A 22,960-nucleotide genomic window follows, 5' to 3' on the forward strand; every position below is an offset into this window, starting at 1 on the left:
AAAATATATTTTAAAAGGCGGACCAACAGGGAAGAAGCGTGCTTTTATTCTTCTCGAATACCATAAACATTAAAATAGAAGCTTTATAAAAGCCGGAAGCTATCATAAGTTTGCATTTAGAACGTGGGTTAATTATAATATTATTATATCAGGTAAAATTAGGTCTACCCCCTACAATAAAACAACGTCAGTTATTAGAATGGGTTTCTCACCAAGCATGTTAACTAAAAAAGTCACAACACAGTAAAGGGCAAGAGAGGTCAACTGTGTAACTTAGTACATAAATAATACACACAAAGAACTTGGCAAACTGCATATGTTAAACAGAAATACCTCAAATTACATGATATTATACTCTGTGAAATAAAACGAGCATCCAGGGACATTGGGGACAGCGGAGTGTCCATTTAAACCAGAGGGACAGACATAATGTTTATTAGTTAGTGTTAACCCTTCACTGAAAAATGCCAACTAGGAAGGTGAACAGGCAATGTATAAACACAAAATGTAACAAGTGTCTGGTAAAGTACATTAACAAAATGCAATCATGGCAAGAACCCATTAACAATTGCAGAGCATCCTTCATTTTTAAGGGTAAGGCAAACCTTACCTGGACCTGGGGTCACATAGCTGTAGCCCCTAGCACGGTGCAGTACCATTCCAGTTAGCTCCTAGTCTTAATAGAAGTATTGTACTTGTTTGGCAAGACGCACCAAACTGCCTTGTGACATCAAGAATGGTATTACACTTTTCTTTCTCAGCAACACAGACACATTTTACTTGGGCCCCTGTATCAGTAGCTGGACAATGCTGACACTGCAACAAATCCTATTGAAGTATGTTCATAGCTTCAGTGCATTTTTCAAATACGGCTAACGCCATTTCTTCTGTATTTGGAAGGTCTGTGCAGAGCCCCAGCATGTACACAATAGTTAGTTTGCTTCTAGGTAGCTTCAACATTATACACATACACTTGTCCAGTCAGATCTTGCCGTTAGCAGCAGTCAAGACAAAGGAGGTGAAAAGATGGGCCGACCCCTGCTGGTGCTTCCAAGCAGCGGCGTCTCAGAAGAGATGGGTGGTCGAACGACTGAATGTGTGGTACTTCCTCTCAAACGCGGAATGCAGGCTGACCATGGAGGGGGAATGGTGTGCCTGTAAATAGAAAAGAACGAACAAGAAAAAAATGTGAAAGAGGACGGGGATAGAAAAACCTAAGATAGTGCATTAATACCCACTTTTGTTGTTAAAAGATCACTCTGGTTTAAATGTTTTTGGCTATTCTCCATGTCAGTGATCAACAAACGAACAAAAAAAACACTGGTCTCTCCAAGTTAATTGCTGAGATCCAGGAACACTATGCCGTCACTATCCAGTCCAGTGGGGCGAGAAACATGAGCAGTCAGACGATCAGAAAGGGTAAACCATTGGCATTAATGTGTATCTGGGTACTATTAGACAGAAATGTACGTAACAGTGTAATAACAGGCAAAAAACAATGGGTAGTAATGGGGTACTATCAGTCAAGTCAAATACGGTAATTACCATATTATAATGCTGAAGTTTAACCTCCCTTATGTTCCAAACCCTCCCTGGGCAGCAAAATGCTAAACTACCCATTACAATTTAATTTCATGGTAAAGAGCCATAATGATGACCTGGAAACACCTGTGATAACTTCTGTCCATTCATGTTTATATTCTATACAGCAAAATGTAGAGTGACGTATATCCTACTGTCAGCTCTACTTGTATATATTGTTAACAGTATTTAGTTTTTGTATATAGTGTTTCTGATCATTTCGATAATCACCTCAGTGTGAATTTTTATTTCTTTTTTGGTATACTGAGTTACTAACTGTTTTCTAAGACAGATTAGCCGACGTCAGATTGCTATAGCACTCTCCTCAGCAAGACAGAATACACAAGTTACTTCCAAAATGTAAGTTACTTCCAAAAAAAGAGCCAAAGTGACATTAACGTTAGATAGCTAAGCTGATAACATTACTACACTGAGTGATTATCGAAATGATCAGAAACACTATAAACAAAACAAACTGTAAATACTAATAACAATGTGTACAAAGCTAACTGTTAAAGTGAAGAAACTTTGCGTGAGTACGATAAAGCACCGTAACGCGGTCACTAAGGTTGGAGGAGAAAGTAAAGTTACTGTAGAGTTGACAGGAAGTAAACATAGACGCAGGTTGTAAGTCAAATATACGTCACAACTAGCGCTAGTAGAGAATATTACCATTCAAATTAAATAGAAACAGGTAGTTTACTATTATAATAATTTCTGGAACATAAGGGAGGGCGACTTTCAGCATTATAATATGGTAATTACTGATTTGACTGTCAAGAATTTCATGTGATTTTGGTGGTATTACACTATTCATTATTTTTTGTTTTACCTCCCAATAAAGTGCTTTAGATCATCTGGCTGAACCTGTCTGACTGACTGTATGTGTTCCCACCAGACTTTGTTGGAGCAATGTTGCTTCGTTTCCAGATCTCAGCATTTATGTTTTTAATTTGGTTAGTACAATGTTAGAATAACTGAAAGTTATAATAATAGTTAGTAGTTTTAATAAACTAAAAGATCCTTTAAATAACCTTGAACGACACCCAAGTAGTTAGCAGAAGGACATGGTATTACTTTTTGGAACAAGAAAGCAAGCGTGCTTCTCTACTCAGTATCCCAACTCCTTTTCAATGTGCACTTTTAAAACCCTGCAAGATGTAAGTTGTCAGATGAGAGTTAGTACTCAATTAGCAGGGCCACACAATATTAAAAAATAATAATAATCATACTGCAAATAACCATTATCAACTATGGGTTACTAGGGGTTGTACCAGAACAGGTTTACATGGTTTCATACTGCACATTGCTGCAGCTCCTCTTTTCACCCTGTGTGTTTGAAGGCTTCATTTAGCTATAGAGTGATACATCTTGTCTCTACATGATCTTTGGTGGGAGTTGTGCAGTTTCTAGTTAACCTCTTAACATTCCTGTAAAATTCCTGTTAAATTTCATTCCAATACCATGAAAAATAACTATTTTACACAGGTTTTTCTGAGTGTATATCTTAGCGTATTTTTTCTAAAACAGCACCGCCCCTTGGCGGCAGGCGGCTGCTACATCGCTCCGTATCAGCCGGTAGCTCGACACAGATGTATTTTTTGCTGGTAGTTCATGAACTTCCTATTTAAAGCTGGATATCGTTATTTTCAGAATTTCATTGGCTACATGAAGTGCTGGTCATTGGCACAATTGCAACTGGCTCGGCCTACCCATGAAATAATAAGGGCTGGCCCTTCCTTACAGCGCGGGCTCTCGTTGACTATTGAAGGCTGTGAAAGGGACATGTGAGCTCTTATTTGGTCGGATTTGGTGTCACACGAAAGGTCAGAGTTCAGCAGCTAATTTGAATACAAGCTATCGTAGTTGTTTACATTCAAAAGAGTTATTACGGTTATAATGACATACGAGCCACGTCTGCCGGCAAATATGAAACGATGCGGCAGCAGTCCCCGGGGATTTATGTACGGAATAATTTATTTGGACTAAATGTTTTTATTGGATTGGATCGTCTGGACCTTGACAACGTAACAAGACCATTTTTTGGAATACAATCGATTGGTGGATTACTATGAGGCTTCATAAGTGAGTCGCGTCAATTTCGCTTACACTGGGTGGTCTGACAGAGGCGCTGATTGTACCCGCTGTGGTGATTGTATCTTGAAATGGTTTGCATTGGTCAAAGTAGTATGAAGTTAACATATCAGCTGTGTGCACATACGGAAAGCTGCCGCCAGGACCTGACGGCCTGTAACGAAAGTATCTTTCATCCATAAAGTTTTAACTGAGCTCTGTCTCTACATCACAGGAACAACTTCATGTCCACTGACTGCCTGGAGGGCAGCTAGTGTTTGGAAGGGAGAGGAGAGCTGTGTGCTGCAGCTCACTGCTTTTCCACCGCTGTTTCTGAGGGCGTGTCGGAGTTGCCGCTTGGCGAGTGTTATGAGGCGCGTTTAGCTTTCCTTTATCCCTGTGACGTCACAGGTCTCTGTCTCAGTGTTGGTTTAAATAAGGTGTGGTCGGGCATTGCGCCATTGACCCCCAAAAAACTGGTCTAAAGTTCCATGTGCAGTATTTCACTGTTTTCTGTTATTTTAGGGGTGCATTACTGCGATGGTAAGACAGAAGCTGTGCGCATTTCCGTACGAGGCAAAGAAGCATAACTTCATTGATTATTTAAATGTAATGACACGGTAACAGGATCGGTCAGTGTCTAATGTTAATTCATGTTCTGTGTTCTTCTACACATCCAAACGGTCTCACACACAGTCCAGGTTCACACAGTGAAAGTGTTTGGAGTAAATCAGCTGTGGTCGGATCAATCCTGAGCTCCATCAGAGCGTCTAAATTATTTCAGACCTAAAAGTTGAATACTGTTTCCTCTGCTGTCCTGTCAAGTTTATAACTACTGTTTGTTTGTTTTTACTTTACTGCACACATGGAAACATTTAAAATGACTGACAGCAGCCTCTCTAATCATGAAAGTAAATTGTAAAAAATAAATAAATAAATACAGCGATGAAACACAAAATAAAGAAACCAGTGTAGGGGAGAGATGTAACCAATGACCTGTTCATCATAGTTTATAACAACACAGCGCAGTGAGGATCCAGATGTTTCATAGAGGACACTGCGTCTGCCTGTTAACAGACTGCAGTTCCGACACTTCATTGATAAACCACAGAGCTGCAGAGTAACTTTGGGCTTCATGATCAGACACGGTTTTTACATCACGTCCACACTTCTGTCCACATCCCCCTCTCTGCTGTGAGTCTGCCATTCAATCAGTCAACTATATAATGCATCAAGGTAGAAGCGCACCTGGCTTTTAAAGGGAATGGGAGACACTTGGTGTCTAGCATGTTACACACAATACACACCCATGACTAATTCACAGAGGTACATTTTGAACCATGTGCCTCGCACACTGACCATTTCTTCCACATTTAAACTAGCAAAATTGGAGTTAGACACGCCCAAACTGCGCTGTGCACTTAGATTGTAAAAGAGGACCCATAGTTTCTTGTTGTACAGATATACCTTCAACACATCTACACAGGAAAAGGGGGTTTCAACCCCCTATTTTCTTTACAATTGGTTACTTATGTTCAGTTACCGAACAACTTAAACAGGGTAGGGTGAATACATCAGACACTTTTATTCAAAAAGCATGTGAACAGCAGAATAACAAACAGGATTATTGTAGGATAAACAAACACACCTACTTAGTGCACAGAAACAAACGCTGTTACCAGCGCCTCTCTGCCTTTAAGCCAAGCTGTGGCACTGAAGTAATCGAGACAGGCGACCTTTGCAAAACACACTCACTCTCACACACAGAGTTCTTTCTACAAGCATTTCGGCAGAGTGTGCATGGAAATGTCTTTGACATTCACTCAAACACACACAGTTCGTCCTTGATCTAGAGATATACTGCCAGTGAACAAATTAAGAGGGGCTGATGACAGCACTCGCACCCGAGCCTTTTACCTGCTTACTGGGCTGTAAATCAAACCTGAAGGAGTGGCACCAGCTTCAGTCTATGACAGCAGCGTGAAAATGCCATGTGAGAAGTAAGGTAAGTAGTCTTCATTCAGCCACTCTGCCCAGTGTTGGCCAGATACGGCATCATTACAGCAGTATCAGCAGGACAGCACTTAAGTTAGGCTGCTTCTAACATCAAGGAGATGTTGTGCACACCAACCACCACCAGGCACCATTTGTGAGCGCCTGGCCCATGAGAACACCTTTGGAATCCCCACCTTCTGTACAAGGTTAATAGTCCTACATTAATGTTAAAAAGGCCAGCAATGCATGGAACCTTCCACCCCCTATCTTCAAGTGGTACTTTCCGCCCCCCTCTTAGAGTGGTATGTTCCGTCTCCCCAGTGCAGTTCACAAGATAATGGAGAGATCTGAGAGTTCTAATTAAGTTGCAAACGAGTGTTAATGCCTTAGTTCAATGGACCACACTACAGTCAGAAACAAACCACACACACACACACACCCACCCCAATTTGGCAATAAAGCAGTCTTAACTGGAAATTCTGGACTATTTTGTGACTTGCAGCAACATGCTGGGACCAACTATCAATAGACGCCACGAAACATGAGTACGATGTACAGCTGGAAGGCAAGAAACGGACCAGTGAACTATAATGTGTTAAACATTCTCAAACTGAGGTTTTATTACATGAAGAAAGGAAGAAGTTGATAAAGCTCATGTATTCTGCATCAAACATAATAAATACTCTGTTATGTAGACATAACAAATAAAGAAATCCAAAACAACTGCATAATTTTTTGACAGGAATGTGGTGACTTTCTCCCCGGGCCACTAAGGAGTATATTGCAGTTTGTGTCTTCTTTCAAAAATGTTATAGATTAACTAACCAGATAGTTAAAATAGTGAGTTTACAGACATCTGCTCCTTTTATGTTGGCAGGCAAGACACACAATTTAGGCGTCCCTGCTAAACTGTACAGCTCTGCTTTTCCTCTGCAGGTTTAAAAAAAAAGAATATATTTAAGTATTTAAAAACCAAAAGGCTTCCAGCGAAACAATGATGAAATAGGATGTTTCTTTTGAGGCACTTACAATAATCTCTTAAACTTAAACTACTCCAAGCACACTTTTTGTACAGGTTTTACCCAATACTTAGACTTCTTGCAGACCTAAATTCCTGCAAAGCCCAAAACCACATGCCAAATCCCTACCTACTAGTGGCTCCCCTTCATGCCCACATATACCTGCCAGACCAACTGGTGTTACTGTCCTCTCAGAGTTAAAGGTTAAGTGTGCAAGTTTTAGTGACATCTAGTGGCGAGGGTTGCGAATTGCAACAAATTGCTCACTCACCATAATATCATCACATACATTTTGTTACATCTTGGGAGGTTTGGCTCATCTGCACCAACATACCAGTTTACAAAGGCATTGTCAGGTGAGGATCAAGGCTCCTCTCCACTATGTTCATTAGCTAAACAGTCTGCAAGTCATTTACCCTGTTAATTATCAAATTACACATTTGTGGCTACAGTAGCGAAGCAATAGCCTACAAACACTTTTTCAATGCAAATTCTGAAAGTATAAGCCTTATTGGTCGCTTGATAGGCACACAGTTATCGTAATGTCATTAGCAGAAATAAATGTTTTTTCCTCAGACTATAATCGTACCAACAAAATCTGCAATTGTTGCATCCCCACCAATAATATTCATCAGCTGTTTGTCTTGCAAACGTAACTGACAAATTTTTGTCCACGTAACAAAGTCAAAACACAGCGCTGGAGAACAGATATGAAGTTAATCCAACTGTATATTTTACACCACTGACGAGGGAAAGCGTCACTTCTCTCAGTGATCATCCCCATCTTCTAGCTAAAGCTATCAAACAACCGTTTTTATTTGCGTTGCTAAAGGTGGACTAACTTAATTAACCTGTCCAGCAGAAAAAGGGCAACTTCAGCGCTGCTTTGAAAACATTTGTCCCGCATCAGAGCCTTCCATCTGGGAAAATACACAACAATTAACGTTATATCCTTGATTTCTGCCGTCATCTGTCTGCATCTGTCCTAACCTCGTCTGGCTTTATTGCGTTTTCGCTTCTTTGACGAAGAAGATCCGCACACTTTCGGCTCGTGCTAAATAATACGTGTACTCAGGACTTAAAGCAAGAATATTTTCTGTGCCTGAAATGCATGTGGGGGTTACAACGAAATGAAAGGTAAGGGGCAAGAGCATAACTCTGTGTTGAAAACTGAAGGGGACGTAGTGACTCAGATTGGGGGTGTGACGATACACTGAGCTCATGAGACATGAGGAATTACGATACTGGTTCAAAAGAACAAGACAAGAAAATAATTGTACACCGTTTTGAAGAAATATTAAATCTTGGGGTCCTGCCCCTGAAAAAACTGAGCATTAAACAATTCATTTCCTGCATTCTGGTAAAGGTTTTCTGCCACCACCTAAAATCAAGTTGGAAAAGGGTTGGGCGATATGGCCAGAAATGTTATCACAATAAAACATTTCATGTTATTGGATATCGATAGTTATCACAATAAATGTCAAATTATTATTTCTTCAAGTTTAATGGCTGATATTTGCTCCTGAGTTGAATTGTACCACTTGATGTCAAACATTGGACACTTCACAAATCTAAGCTCAGAACATTCAAAACAATTTACAATCTTTTTGACAAATATGCGTGAGTAAATTTTTCCTTTTCCTCAACAAAATAAACATCTAAATAGAAAAATAAGTGCTGATTTGTCTATGATTCAAATGACTTATATTAAACATTTATTAAACATTTGTTATTTGGTTATTGAGGAAATTATATTGAGATAATTATTGTTTTATTGCCCAGCCCTGCTGGTACTCCCCATTTACATGTTGCCTTGTTCATTAGGGCTAATGTTAGTGTATTCATTATCATTTCAGATAGCCAACTATATAAATTCTCTCTCTCTCACCATTAGTATAATATTAGTTCCAGTTGGACAGCAGTTTCATTTGTGTGGGTTTTTCCCCCTCCATTAAATTTGTTAACAAAAATTATCTACATGGTGGTCAGTTTCTAATTAGTTAATGCTACTCATCGATAATCATTCATGCACGAAAGGCACCCGAGCTTCTTTCTACCGAGAGATTAGGAGGCCGCGAGAACGGGAACAGGTGAGCGTCACATAGTGCCCAGAGAACCTGATATGGAGAGGACACGGTACCCAAGAAAAGTCCCACTACGCCGAAGAGTAAAATGTAGAAGTAACTTACTGGTAACGCACTTTAAGCACCACTAATAATCAAAATTGATGCCACTTACCAGAGACGCTGTAGTCTATCGATGGATTACATTCCAACAAAACTGGCCTTGTTATGTTGGCAAAGGTCCAGACGATCCAATCCAGTAAAATATTATATAATAATAGGTCAAACCGCATTTTTATATGAATAAAGACACACAGACTGCTGTTACATCGTTTGATTACAGTTAGCATGTAAACAAAAAAAGCCAGTACACCTTGACCTTTTGAGTGACACCTTAATTGTCCCAATAGAAAATTCGATGCCCTGTCCATGGCCTACAATAACCAATGAGTGTCCATGTAGTCAGGAAGTGCCAGTCCCCTTCTTTTGTGCATCCACCCACAGAGATTGTGCGGAGGACTGGCGCTTCACAAATATATCACGCGACTGTTAAAAAAAATACGCAAGAATACTTTCCACAGACATAATTATATATTGTTGAATATGAAAACGCCCCACGCCGGAATTCCGGCACAGCGCCAGATAACTTTAAGCCCTGTGTACTCCTCCATTTGTTTGAATTTCACTTCTCTACTAACTTCTAATAAACCAGATGACTCCGCAGAGAATGTATTATTACTTCCTCTTCTTCGTACGCATTGAACGTAGTGACAGGCGTCTACACTGCCGGAATAACTGAATAACGACGTGGTGACAAAATGCGCTCTGTAGCGCCGTTTCAGCTACTGTAAAAAACATGGCGGTGCAACATAGAGACCTCCATGTAAGGGGGACCCCAGTTATGTAGATAGAAGTGTCTCATTCTAAGGTAATGAAAACAACGGTTCATTACGTAAGGTCTTTATACACCACTGAAAACATAGTTATGGATCTTATACTGCATTTCTTTCAATAAATCCTCAGATATTACACACTGAGCCTTTAAATGACAAGGTGGTACCAGAGGTGAGACGTAAACCCCGCTTTCCACTGCACCAATGATCACCACCCAATTACACTGTGAAGACATCCTGCGCCCAAAGACAACCGATGCCAGGCTCATACCGAGGAGTAGACCGGTTCATTTGTGCAGTGAAACAGATGTAGCTCACACTTGAGGCAGTTGTGTGTGCGTTACAATACCCATAAATGTAAAAGATGTGGAAAAGATCAGAAGTGTGGCTAGATTTCCAACACGACAAATAACGATGGAGCACTTGACACTGCACGGAATCAACGTAAGTCTGAGTGCAAGACTGAGCCAGTGCTGCCACAGAGCCTCCTTCCACATGCCCACCACATGAGTCCTGGGACTCCGACAGGTTAGGTTAATGCTTAGCAAAGAAAATCAGCTAACTTGTAGTGGTACATGCTTGTGTACTCGTTAACACTTCTGTGCGCGGTGACAGTCTGACCTACATAACGTTAGATATTGTTTGGAAGTATGGCTATCGATAGATGGTTAAAATGAAGTTTAACTCGCATTAAATTAGTTCTCTTGATAAAGCATGCTTATACTAAAAGGTTGGAAAAGTTTAGCTTTGGTTGTTTTTCCTCTTAAGATTAAGGTTCTAGCCTCTGCTCCTGCCGACCCTAGCATGAGGACACCATCAAGTATCAATCTGAGCTGCAGTGGCTCAGGTGATGAGTCTTTGAGCCTGTAAAAAAGTCAAGAAACTGGAAAAATAAGGTTTTAAATTGAGGTAATGTGTAATGTAATCTTGTTAAATCAGATTTCATAAAATAGTATCGTTCAGGAACCGGTATTGAATATACGATACCCAGACCTATGCATCAGTCTCTTTCTTGCATTGGTTATTAATTTATTGATGCCAAATTAATTTCCAACATGTCGATTGTTAAATAAAATCCTTGTTATATCAGGATTATAGGAGGTTTATGGAAGTTCAACTCCAACTTTACTTCTGTCACATGATAAATTAAAGAACTTTAATTGCGACTCAAGTGATGACATTATTGATATTCATCATTACAAGACAAAACCTCTTGCTCATTGATAGGGATTAGGGCTGCAGCTAACGCCAAAGCTTCTACAGATTATTTCAACAATTCATCAATGCGTCGTTTAAGAAGTAGCCTACTTTTGCTTGGCAGCGCCAGCGGCAAGGACAATTATAATTACTAGGAGCCTGCATCCACCTCACTACTTGTAGACTAACTAACCCTTGTCCTTCCTTTAGCACACCAAATAAATGGATACAGTTACCAAGCTTCCCACCTTGGAGCAGGAAGATTCAGGAGCCCATCTGTACAACAAACAAAATTTCAAGCACAGACAGATAGATGGTGTCTATTTGAGCTAATTCCTGGTCCCAAAAATGTGGGGGAAATGGTATGTGTCACATCCAGGACCTGTGAGTGGTTTTTGTGTAACGTAGCCAAAAGACACAACAGAACAAAGAATCCTAAATTAAAGGCGAGCCTTTAGTTGTAGCTTAGGAGGTAGAGTGGGGTGAATGTGACACGTAGTGTAAAGTGCTATGATTGGTCGTCAGAATAGAAAGGCGCTACACAAACAGTCCATTCACTTGATATATTCATCAATTCACACTTACGTTAGTTAGCTAAGTTGTTAACACTTGAATAATCAGAACAAACCATTTTAACATTATCTTCATAGATCTGCCCAACATTAATGTGGATAACGCCTGACTTCCATATGAGTTTTTCTCCTGCGGGAAAGCAGACAACCCCCCCCCCCCCCCCGGACAAACTCTTATATCCCAGTTGTACCCATCTCCATTACACCTTTTGTATACAGCCCACTATTAATAACAGTCACCTAGTGAATATTCACAACTACCACCATCACCATCACCACCAGTTACCCAGGTGATTTGTAGGAACAGAGCTATTCCAAATCAACCCTTAAAATCTCTGCCCTTTGCCTTGAGAAGCATTAGACCCACACTACGCATGTGTTTCTAAAACCTTATCTAATCATTGCAGTTCGGGGTTCAGCTGTATAGCAGGTTATTATTATGATGTATCACGGTGTTAGGGTCTCAGCTTCTAAGGAGTTGATTTGGGACTAGAAACGCACCAGCAGTGTTAAAAGGGCAGCAGGTAGTAAGGATTAATTTTACATTAAAAATAGTAGAGACCACAATAATGTTTGCTCACGTCTGACTCCAGGACTGAGCTTAGTGATGGTTTAGAGCAGAGTCTCCCTGCGAGGACTGGTCAGCACAGACTTGCGTGGGTCCAAGTGGACAAGGGGATCCCTGCATAACTCAGAAAAGGTCCTGCCTTTGACATTAACAGGCTGAGGAGCTGAGGAACTTGGCTGGAACAACACAGAGGGCAGGTGTCTGGACACGTGCTCGCTAGATTTCGGCTGGTAGTTTTTGGAGTTGAACTGAGCGGAGTTTCGGACAGCTGGAATGGAAGCGGAGGTGGGACAGGTCGAAGAGGTGGACTGTTGGCGAGTGTAGAGGGCTGAATGAGGTTGTGCCGGTTGGGTTGATAAAGGAGCATGAAGGGTGGACTTGCTTTCTGGGGTGCCTGGGCAATCGTTGGGGCAGAGGGTTTGGCTAAGCTCGGGGACAGTGTTTGGGCTGGGGCTATGGGCAGAGTTTTGGGGTGGGCTGCAGGGGATACGTATACAGACAGGGACCCTGGTTCTGACAGGAGGATGGTCCAGAGAGTTTGAGCGCTGCACCACGGCACTGCTCTTGGGAGAATCACTCAAACTGAACGTGGAGGCAGAGCGAGACATCTAGAGTACATAACAGAGGGGAGACACATATGGAGCAGGGATTTACAACTCAAAGAAAAACAAGACCAGAGTGCGAGAATGCTGAAACAAAATTCAGGCAGATTAGGAGAGACATTTACATTGGGAGCTTTGAAATCGCACACCTGGACAAGTCCAATACTGTTCTTTTAGATACACAATGAGCTAGCCTCCACTGTTGAACAGGTTTAAAAGAAAGCTTGTAGCTTTAGAGTCTTTTGCATGTCTGTATTCTTCTACAATAATTGAGATTTATAAAACAGAACCATGTGTAGGCTGCATATAAAGCTACAATAATTTTAATGAAAAGAATGCACATCCACATTTCTGCCCTTCAGTGTACACAGAGTTTAAGTCAGTTTTTTTGCATCTGTTCCACACACCTGGTTGGTGCTGATCACCATCATCATCAATATTCTTATCACGTACCTAAAAAATATCCACTAGGGTTTTTTTTCCCCCTCATAAAACACAAGATTGACAAAGAAAGTCAACAGAGTAGACACATACAGGGAGAGAGAAACAGAAATTGGCGGGGCAAGCCGTTGTGTGTGCAGTAAGAGTGAACACTAAAATACAGTGGAGAAGTAGGTACAATTAAAATGGTAACATATGAATTAACCTACTAGAAATAGGGTAATGTATTCTTTAAAATATACAAACACATTTACATTCAACAACACTGACATGCTCTTACAAAAGCACCTAAATGTGTGAAATAGGAATTAGTAGGGTCCTGACCAAGACAGATTGATAATTTAAAGTAATAAGACACACTTTAACTTAGTGTGGCTATAGCATCAGTACAGCCCAGACAGGCAAATAAATAAAGCAAGACTTACAGCCAGTGTGGCGCTGCTGCTAATGCGGTTTTCACAACTCAGCCCCTGGCTTTTCTCATCCGGAGTACTGTTGGCCATGAACGCCCTCTGGATCACACGCTTCGGGGTCTTGGTGAAAGAAAAGGCCCTTGTCACCTAGCGCACACACACACACACACACAGTTAGTAATTAATACATTTCTGTTTCATAAGCAGGTCTTTGTCACGTTTTTTTTTTTTTTGCAGGGAACATCTTGGGTTTTCAGCCACTTCACTTGGAGTATCTGCACTTTGCACGCCACTAATACACCTGTTTTTTACTTGTTCCAAACACAAACCCAGTAACAGAACATAGCACTTACAGCACTACAGAGCCATCTGTAGCAGGCATTAGATGGTTTGAACAAACAACAAATGTCATTAACAAAGAATAGTTTGTTAAATTATAATATTTAATTTAAAAGGGTAATGTGGCCAATTTAATAATAATTACAATAAAAAACCATTCAAAAAGATACCCATGTCACCCAAGTCTTGTCTGTGTTCAATCAATTTCTCTTTCTTAAACTTCTCAACTTTCACTGCTCTCAGTTTTTACCTCAAATGTCTGGCTTAAAGATTAACCATTTTCTCACGCACTGTTTGGCAATATCACATTTCTATCTGCATGTTTGAAAGATTCTTTCAGGTAGTATCGTTTCTTTCCTGTTATATATATTTAAATTCTTCAGCCCTCTCCGATAAGAAAAAAGCAGCTGAAATTGATCTAAGGCAGATTTAAATGCCAGCACATCGTTTTATGACTGTTCAATTACATCAAAGTGGGAAGTACGCACTAGATATACAGTGTGTACTTGGATTCCTTTTTCTGTGCAATTCAGTATAAAATATTTAGCATATTAATATGCACCAGGGCTCTACAGTGTGACCATTTTGCTCGCATATGCCCCTAATAGTCAATGAGTGCAAACTGGAAAAATGATTTCCGAGCACATACAACCTACCATAACCCCCCCACCCTGCCGCTAATCATTCAAAACAAAAAGCCAGCTTAGCCACCGGAGTACTGGCAGAGGTCCTGGTGGACAGGTCGCTCGGTGGGCGCCTGAGAATCTCTTTACAAAAGAAAAAGTCAGATTTGCGGTGTGAGCAGCAAGAACAGTGAGACAGAAGACAGCAGGGAGAAGATAAGGAGGCTGTGGGTTTAGCTAGCTGGCTATTTAGCCATATCAGGAGCCCTTTGTAGAAACACGTTAAGCTTTTCATAAAATCAATGTGGCCCTAGGCGGGACATTAAAATGTTTTGACGTGCGACTGTTAACTTTCAAATGTTGAACTCCTCCTACATGAATGGGTATGATTATTGAAGAGATAGTAGCTTTAACCAATTAGAGACCAATGCAGGCCAATTTTCTTAAAACAACTCGCATGAAATTGCCGTTTTGTCCAAATTGATTATTACAGGCCTACTGGTAATATTACACTAATACACATTTAAACTAGATTCTCCTCCATGTTGTGTACCAATTACTGCACCAATCACAGTAAAGTTTTTCGTGATGAGTGTTTTAAAAGCTGTTTTCAATGTGTCAAATTTTCAAAACCTATGTTTCAATATTTTAAAAAGCTTTGACAAAATATTAAGGCCAATGCAGTGTCCAGATACAACGGCCTTCATTTCCAGACCTCCAATGGTTTCACACCATAGTTGAACACAAGGAGAAGGAGCACACACGTAGAATAAATACGTATATCGTAAATAGTTTGTTAAACTCTGTGTTACTCGCTCTGCTCCTACTTTTTTTTTTTATATATGTGCTTCTTGGGAAAAAGGTTAGCGTAGAGCCCTGATCTGGACTAAAACTTTAAAAAGTCTGACTGTATTCGTGCTATAAACAGTGCGTCTCTCCTGGATGGCTGCTGACAGCTCTGTTAGCTGAAGAGTCAGTCTCACTGGACAACAGTAGTCTGCAAAATGTGAGTTGACTCTGGGGCTTCTTAACTGATGATTCTAATCATCAATGTTTAGGGGGCAGCCCTAGTCTGAACATTGCTTGGCTGCTCAACGTGTATGTTATAATGAACCACCCCCTGGTCTAGTTAGGAAGCTTAATCATGAGAAACATTCTTCTGCATTTACCTTTTTAGAAGTCTTCTTGATGGCCCTGGACGCTTTGCTCAGGGTGCTGTCCATATCCTTGGTACTGACCTGTAGTGAGTCGGGGTCTGTACACTGAATCAGGTCCTCCTGGTTATAAGACAACACACATTACAGCCTCAAACTTAATATCAGCCTTGACCTAAACTCACTGTGATCAATGAAGACATACATAACCCTTTGATGTCAAAATTGTAGTAAGAGGGACACAGTCTTTATTTCTCTCTCCCCCTCACCCTGCTGTGGGCAAGTAGGACTCTATTTCTTTGGTATTCACACTGCAGCACTGTGGGCTGGATCAATAAACAAAGCTTAACCGGCCGCCAATAGCAGTAAAAAGAAGCTTGTAGCTGTAGCCCTACTGTTTTTGTTCTTATTATTATTTCTTATTTTTCTCCAAGTGTTTGTTCAGCAGAAACTGTAAGACCAAAAGTTCCATTAGCAGGTGTGTTGCAAATTTCACCCACAACTCAAGCAGATAGAACGACACTCATTGACCTCAAGGTGATGCTGCCACACACAATCGTGATGCCGGTTCACAGTGATGTCTGTCAGCCATTGCTGATGGACGCTGGCATCATCTATCGGCCCAACACTAGCTGTTACCATGTTTTGGGGAAAATTGCCAGCCTCCCCAACACTCTTTCACAGGCCATATTCTGTTACTCTCCTCTGCCGAAGCCTAGTTATGTTAGCAGTGTAAACAAGTCCGGACAGTAGTACATCCTCAAAACAATCATACAGTTGAATCAACACCTCTATAAAACAGTTTAAACATAACAAATAATAAAAAAAACAACAACAACAACACCACCACCACAATAAACCTTTTGATTTGGCATGACAATGAGTCCTAAATTACTCATCTGCACGACTGTTGAGCCATTTTCTATTATTTTTAACCCCTTAAGACCTACGGCGCCCTCTACAAGAAGGTTTTCTGAAAAACTTTATTTTTCGGCCTTTGTAGCAAACAATTTAGAGTTTACACCTTACATACTGCAAATACTTACAAAGAAAATTATTCTTATTAATCCTATTATTACCTCCAGATTATTGCAAATCTCTTCGGTTTTTGCGGGGTAAATCTGTCTGAAAAGCTAATTCTTTTTTGTCAATAGTCTCCCAGCTTCCTCCCGGCTCACAGCAGTATGTTTAATGTTACAGCAGTTGAGTGGTGAAGGCTGCGCTGCTGAAAAACTCGATTGTAGTTTTATTTCTAAAACAATGTGGCTGTTCCTGCCAACTGTCCTATCATTTCTTCCTAGTTCATCACTTCTAAATATTTTCTAACATCACTTACAGCAGCTAATGCTGCACATTGCAGACAAATTAGATTAGCAACAGAGCTAATGCTATGTTTATCAGTGGAAGGAGTGGTGATTATTTGGTTTGAGACCCGGGTTGAAATCCACTGTGAGACACCAATGTGTCCCTGAGCAAGACACTTAATCCCTACTTGCTCCAAAGGCGTGCGACCTCTGACATATATAGCAATTGTAAGTCGCTTTGGATAAAAGTGTCAGCTAAATGAATAAATGTAAATGTATGGAAGGGTGCCAACGGTAATAAGCAGTTAAAATATAGTATTTAACAAATTCTAAATATATCTACGAGCCACTTGTCTGTAGTTACAGTCAGTGGATCAGAAATGATTAAACCAGAGGGGACATGTAAATAAACGTGAGCTGAACAAGTATCCAACACGGCTTCCTGTCCAACAAATTTATCTATATCATCTTTTGAATGTGAAACGTTCGTGTGAAATCTCAAAGTTGCAGGTCCTCATTGTAGACAGTCATGTACTATTAAATGCATTCAAGAGCAGCATTTCCTGAGTCACTGTATCATAGATGGTGGTTGAAAAACTTTAGGTTACAGAGGTAACCCCTGTTCTCTGATAACATGAATGAGGTATCTCACTATGGGGTACCCCCTCTGTGTAGTCCTCAAAAGCCCAATACCAATACGCCAGCCCCACTGGCTGGCAGTTATAAGTGACGTCACTCATGTTATCAGAGAATCGCGGTTACCTCTGTAACCTAAAGTTCTCTTTCAAACAGTCGCTCGGTATCTCACTATGGGGATATCCTGACTCCCGTATTGCCAGACAAGCTTATCTTGAAAACAGACTGCCAATCAAGACCAATCACTAACCACTCTGGGTGAAGGTGAAATATCTCCCCCCGTGCCTGTGAAAGCAGGTCCCTGCGTAAAGGGAGAGGCCAGGGTTGGCTGTACACAAGCTGGGTGATGTAGCCCAACCAATGTTTCCCCGGCCAGTGAGGGGGTTTCAGGATGAGTGACAATCCCTGCTCCTGCACTCTGGCCAATGTGGGCGGGATCAGGGCCAGAGGTGGAAATGCATAGAGAAGAACCCGCGGCCACTTGTGTGCCAGCGCATCCATCCCCATTGGTGCATCCCGATCCCTCAGGGAGAAGAACATGGCGAAAAGGGAAGAAAATGTCTGAGCCAGGAGCTCAAGGGAGTTTGTGTGGGTGAAACGAAGGCGGGGAGCCCACACTCTATTCACAATCCTGCCCTCGTGGGTGGCACCCCACCCCTGCAGCGATGCATCCGTCGTGACCACCTTCCTGGCCATGACGGGTCCCATTGGAACCCTGTGTCAGAAATCTGGGGCGTTTCCACGGACAAAGTGCCAATACACAGTCTACAGAGACCCTCACACGACGGTGCCCGTGGTGCCAGAGGTCCAGGCCGAGGTACGACACCCAACGTTGAAACGTCCGCATGAACAAGCGTCCCAGGGGGATGGCCACTATCGCTGATGCCATCAGACCCAGCAGCCGAAGGCAAGTCCTGGCTATGCAAAGGCCCCACACATCTCTCCCTTTGTAGAGAGAGGTGCACAGGGGGCAACTTTGTTGATTTGGGACACATGAGTGTGCTTGTGAGACATACAGAGAGCATTTGAACAGCTACTGCTGATGAACAGTCTATCTTCCTCTTTGTAGGGCGGTGAACTGTAGGTGCCAACTCTGGCCCTGCACACCGCACGGAGGAAACACCGTGGAACAGGCACAGGAACGGAGCTGAAGGGGAGCCTAGCATTGGCGAGTGACTAGGATCGCTCCTTCCTTCTTACTCCTTGGGAGGAGGTTGGGGCTGGAGGGCCCCCCTGGGCCACCGCAACAGCAAAGGATTTCTTCGGCCAAGGCCCCCCTCGGTGGTGGGCCAGGCTGAGTTTGCACTGGGGGGGCGGGCGTCTCGGGATCTTAAAAGGCCGCACCATCACGGGCAAGGGAGTGTCGCCCAAGCTCGTGCTCAACATGGCAGGCTCGTCACAGTCCGTCAGGGCGGCTGCTGATGCTAGCCGTGGGTCCCCGGTGCCGAGGCTTGCCTGGCCTGACAGCCGACGGCGGAGGCTCTTGAGAGTGAAACGGCTACAAAGTTCGCATGAGCCGGGTATGTCCAGCGCCGCTCTGGTGTGTCAAGACAGGCCACATATACTAGGTGAGTATCCATAGCCGATATCTTAGTCCCGCGGTGGGGGTTTTATAGCTGGCGCGGGGGCAAGCAGCGGTGTAGCTGGTGTGCTATCCGCTAGTATGTTAAGCTTCAAGAGCTCCATGGTAAGCGACTTATAGTCGAAGCAGAAATTAGCAACCTGGCTGCTAGTGTGGAGGCTTGCTGGTTACCAACTAATGTGACAGCAGACTTTACTTTACTAGTGAGGCGGCTAGCTGGGCTAAGGTGCTTGGTGTTACTGTTTGGCAACAGGCTAACAAAGTAGCTACGGTTAGCTGTATGGAGGCAGCAACAGCAGCGTAAAAGAAATCTGGATTCCGTACAGACAGAATAATTAGTGCCCGGCAATCGAGTGGTTAGCTCAATCTGTGGACAGTTAAGCCAATGTTCCTGTTAGCAGTCGTGTTGAGAGATGTAGCTTTCCCAGTGAAAAGCGAGAAGGGGTTTTTGAATGAGCTTATGACGCTGCATCATCCCTTTTATAGGGAGAGGATGTCCCTCCTCCTGATGCAGTCGTCACGACTGCCAGCCAGTGAGGCTGGCGTATTGGTATTGGGCTTCTGAGAACTACGCAGAGGGGCGTACCCCATGGTGAGATACCAAGCGAATGTTTGAAAGAGAACTCTCGTAGCTAAAGATATAATGAGTGTACTGGTAAAGGGAAAAACTAGATGTGAATATATGTAGAAAATAGTCATTGTGGAAGATAATGTATAAGGTAATAACTACTGCATGACAAAAAATATATTGCCTATGTAGGAGAGCCCTGTTTAACATTAGAATGTAATATAATCATTGAGTAATATGATATTATTATTATTAGTAGTAGTAGTATATTAGTATTTTTTACTTTCACATTCTGTTAGGCAGGCCTACACAATAGGCTACATACACTGTTTTCATTAAAGTTCTTTAGTAGTAGTACTCTATAGTTTATAATGGATCTTTTTTGTAATTTTAAACATTTGATTCTTATTTATAGAAACTAAAAATAAATATATTTGTTCTACTTTTGTGAGGTCTCATAACAACAAATGTCAGGGATAATCTTTGTTTATGTTATGCGTTTCTAAAAAGAAGGGGGAAAAAGAATTTCGGCTTATCGGATTTTACAATCCCCAAACATCGAAATCGGTATCTGTTTTAAAATTCCCTAATTGGTCGGGCTGTTTTTCATGTAAAACAGTCAAATCTAACCGCTGGAACAAAATTGGGCCGGAAGCCAACCATGTTGGGTACACAGCGAGTCACCAAAATACCAGACCACTCAATTATCCTCACAACACCTTGCCCACACCAAAAATGAGCCCATTACACAGCTTCCTTCGCCTGTCCATCTGTCAAACTGCCTACTTTCTTTTGTGTGTGTGGCGCTACTCACCGCATCAGCCTTGCAGATGGTGTTGGCGACTTGTCTGCAAAGTGTTCGCAGCCAGGTGCTTTTAACAGTTTCCTCTCCAGCCAGTTGAAAGCTAAACAGCAAGTTCTCCTGTTCAGTTGGGGGGCGGACCACCAGGGCAAACGCATTCACACAATCTGATGGGAGGCAGCAAAGAAACGGACAGTCAGTGACAGAGTGAAAATAATGAATAGTGACAAAAAGAAGGGAGGAGGGAAACCAGCCAGTGAAGGCACTGAGATGAAGAGAATGAGCTAGAAAAGGATGATTAAAGATGTGTTGGATGGGGAGAAGAGGAAGGAAACTGATGGAAAGATTAGAGCAGTAATAAGAAGAAGAAAAAACACTTAAGGAAAATCTATTTTCAGTGCTTTCTCCAAACTCCATAAAGAATCATTACTGTTCCCTGTGTAAAGATATTTCTCTCCGGATAAGGTGTTTATACATGAAACTACAGGTTTTGTTTCTTTCCTACTGCTTCGAGGGTAGTATGTGCAACATTCCCAAATTTGGTCGCAATATAATTTTGGCAAATGGCAAATTAAGTACATCCATCCACGCCTTCAAAGTTTAGTAACAAATTACATGGTAAGTGAAATCAACTTGTATGTTTCGATTTTATTTGGCAGTTGAATTAAATATGCCAAAAGCAGAAAAATATGCTAATAGCTGTGGCCTAAAATCAATTGAATTGGCATCATCCAAGGAACACAGTACTGGACAGGTATAGTTGCACCTGCCAAAGTATATTTGGCAAACCACTTTAGCATTTTGCAGAGAAACGAGGGAGAGGTCATCTGGTATTACATTAACGGACATTGGAAATGTTCCATTACGGAGCGACAGTGAATGCGCCACTGCAGATGTCACTCACTAACGTTAAGTTTCAGTTTACACATGCGTCGCACTTAAAAACTGAATCACAGGTGAATTTATTAAACAGGCCGACTTTATGATAAGGTACTGCTGATGGAGAAAGGGAGAGAGAGACAGAAAGAGGCGGAGCAAGCCGGCGTGTTTGCCGTGAGAGCAGGGAGAAGAGCAGAGGAGCAGATTCAAGTAAATAAACACTAAACTATAAGGAGGAAAATGGCATACAAAAACCTACTGTTAATACAAATATACACCGCTACCGAGCCCACCCCCCACCGGCTGCACAGTTGCACTGTCTTAATGAGAGCTCAGCAGTCCAATGACCGGGTGTATCGCGGTTCTGTCTCTCTGATCCACGACATGAGATCATGGACTTTTGTGTCGCCATTTTGGTCTCTGTTTCAAAACCATTACAGCCCTACTACTAAGTAGTCTGCCTACTATTTTAAGTGAGGAAAAAAATGTATACAGACTTTTGTATAAATTATCTATTGTGTTACCACAATTTTTTTTAAATGTGCAAATCAAAGTTTTTTTTGGCAACCTCAAAACAGATAAAGCATGGGTACCCCCTGTAATCTCCGGCGCCCTCCTCAGGGGGTCGCGGACCACAGGTTGGGAACCACTGACCTAGATGTACGAACTTTGGGAGGGAGATGTTACATCTATAAATTTTTTCAGAAACTCTAGGAACCATACCTTATACCAAAAGCCAGCCATTTTGAATAGAAATTTTGATTTTGGACTCCTACAAAATTAATCGATTTCAAATATGGGCAGTACAATCTAAAGACCTCTGCGATGCCAAATTGCAAAACTTTTGAGGATTCGTCAAATGGTGTTGCGCAAATTTTGATGTTCTAAAATAAGTAAGCGCACTAACAGACTCACCTGTGCTGCTGTTGCTTCACCCGAGGCACGCGTGGTAGTGAGGGCCTGTTCAACGCTGCATGCAGCTTTTATATAACCGTCTCAAATTACATACTGTCTCTCTAATGTTCAGTCTTCTGCCTAGAAAAAGAATAGTACAGCTATCTGACGCGTATCTTTCAATCTTAGTGTTTCTAGTACGAAAGCTATGCAACATGATCAGGCCTCATCTAAGCTTCAGATAAATGGAGCAGAGATCTTACAGTTGTATTATAGCAACTCTCTAAAAGGGTGTTTAACCACTTTAGGTATTACAATGCAGGTTGAGGGGGGAACATAAAACACCCTCAAATGTTGTCCCGCCGTCTTACCCTCTGTGTCCTGCAGGTCCAGGACTCTTCGAATCTGGGACAGCGGCATCAGTGCAATGTGTTTGAGCGGGGGAGGTGGTCTCGTCTGTCCCAGCGGACTCTTAAATGTATTGATCGCCTTGTGACGCTTCCTTGCAATCTGCAGAGACACACAACAAAACACGTGCGCAAAATGAGACAGAACTTTGGAGGTTAATGTGAAGACAGGCATCTTCCAAGTAACACCCTATACGTGTGTGTCCTTGCAATTTAGAATCGAGAGTGGGTGTGTTTTCCAGTGTGTGGGTGAAGCTGCTATCTGTTACTTGGCAATAAATCAATGAGGCCTTCATGGATATAAACGATGCATCTCATTAATGCCACATTAATTAGATGCTGAGAAAGACAAAAG

At 41.9% G+C, this 22,960-nt stretch overlaps 1 protein-coding gene across 7 annotated transcripts in view; it reads right to left on the reverse strand.

Moving 5' to 3' along the window:
- Window positions 1-872: 872 nt before the first annotated feature.
- The window catches only part of ect2 (epithelial cell transforming 2), a 55,229-nt gene continuing 33,141 nt past the window's right edge, over window positions 873-22,960 (reverse strand). For 4 of the 7 annotated variants that reach the window (XM_038716837.1, XM_038716835.1, XM_038716839.1 and 1 more), the window contains 6 exons: window positions 22,570-22,708; window positions 20,438-20,592; window positions 15,549-15,656; window positions 13,430-13,564; window positions 11,975-12,569; window positions 1,054-1,155 (listed from right to left, as the gene is read on the reverse strand). In XM_038716837.1, coding sequence (XP_038572765.1) covers window positions 12,006-12,569; window positions 13,430-13,564; window positions 15,549-15,656; window positions 20,438-20,592; window positions 22,570-22,708 — 1,101 coding nt within the window. In that variant the 3' untranslated portion in view covers window positions 1,054-1,155; window positions 11,975-12,005. Of the gene's footprint in view, window positions 1,156-11,955; window positions 12,570-13,429; window positions 13,565-15,548; window positions 15,657-20,437; window positions 20,593-22,569; window positions 22,709-22,960 lie in introns of all 7 variants that reach the window. The other 3 variants (XM_038716840.1, XM_038716841.1, XR_005444153.1) reach the window with 2 other exon arrangements.

Source organism: Micropterus salmoides, unplaced genomic scaffold, assembly GCF_014851395.1.
Source record: "Micropterus salmoides isolate LMB-PRFRI ecotype aquatic unplaced genomic scaffold, ASM1485139v1 Ms_hic_scaffold_13, whole genome shotgun sequence".
NCBI lineage: Eukaryota > Metazoa > Chordata > Actinopteri > Centrarchiformes > Centrarchidae > Micropterus > Micropterus salmoides.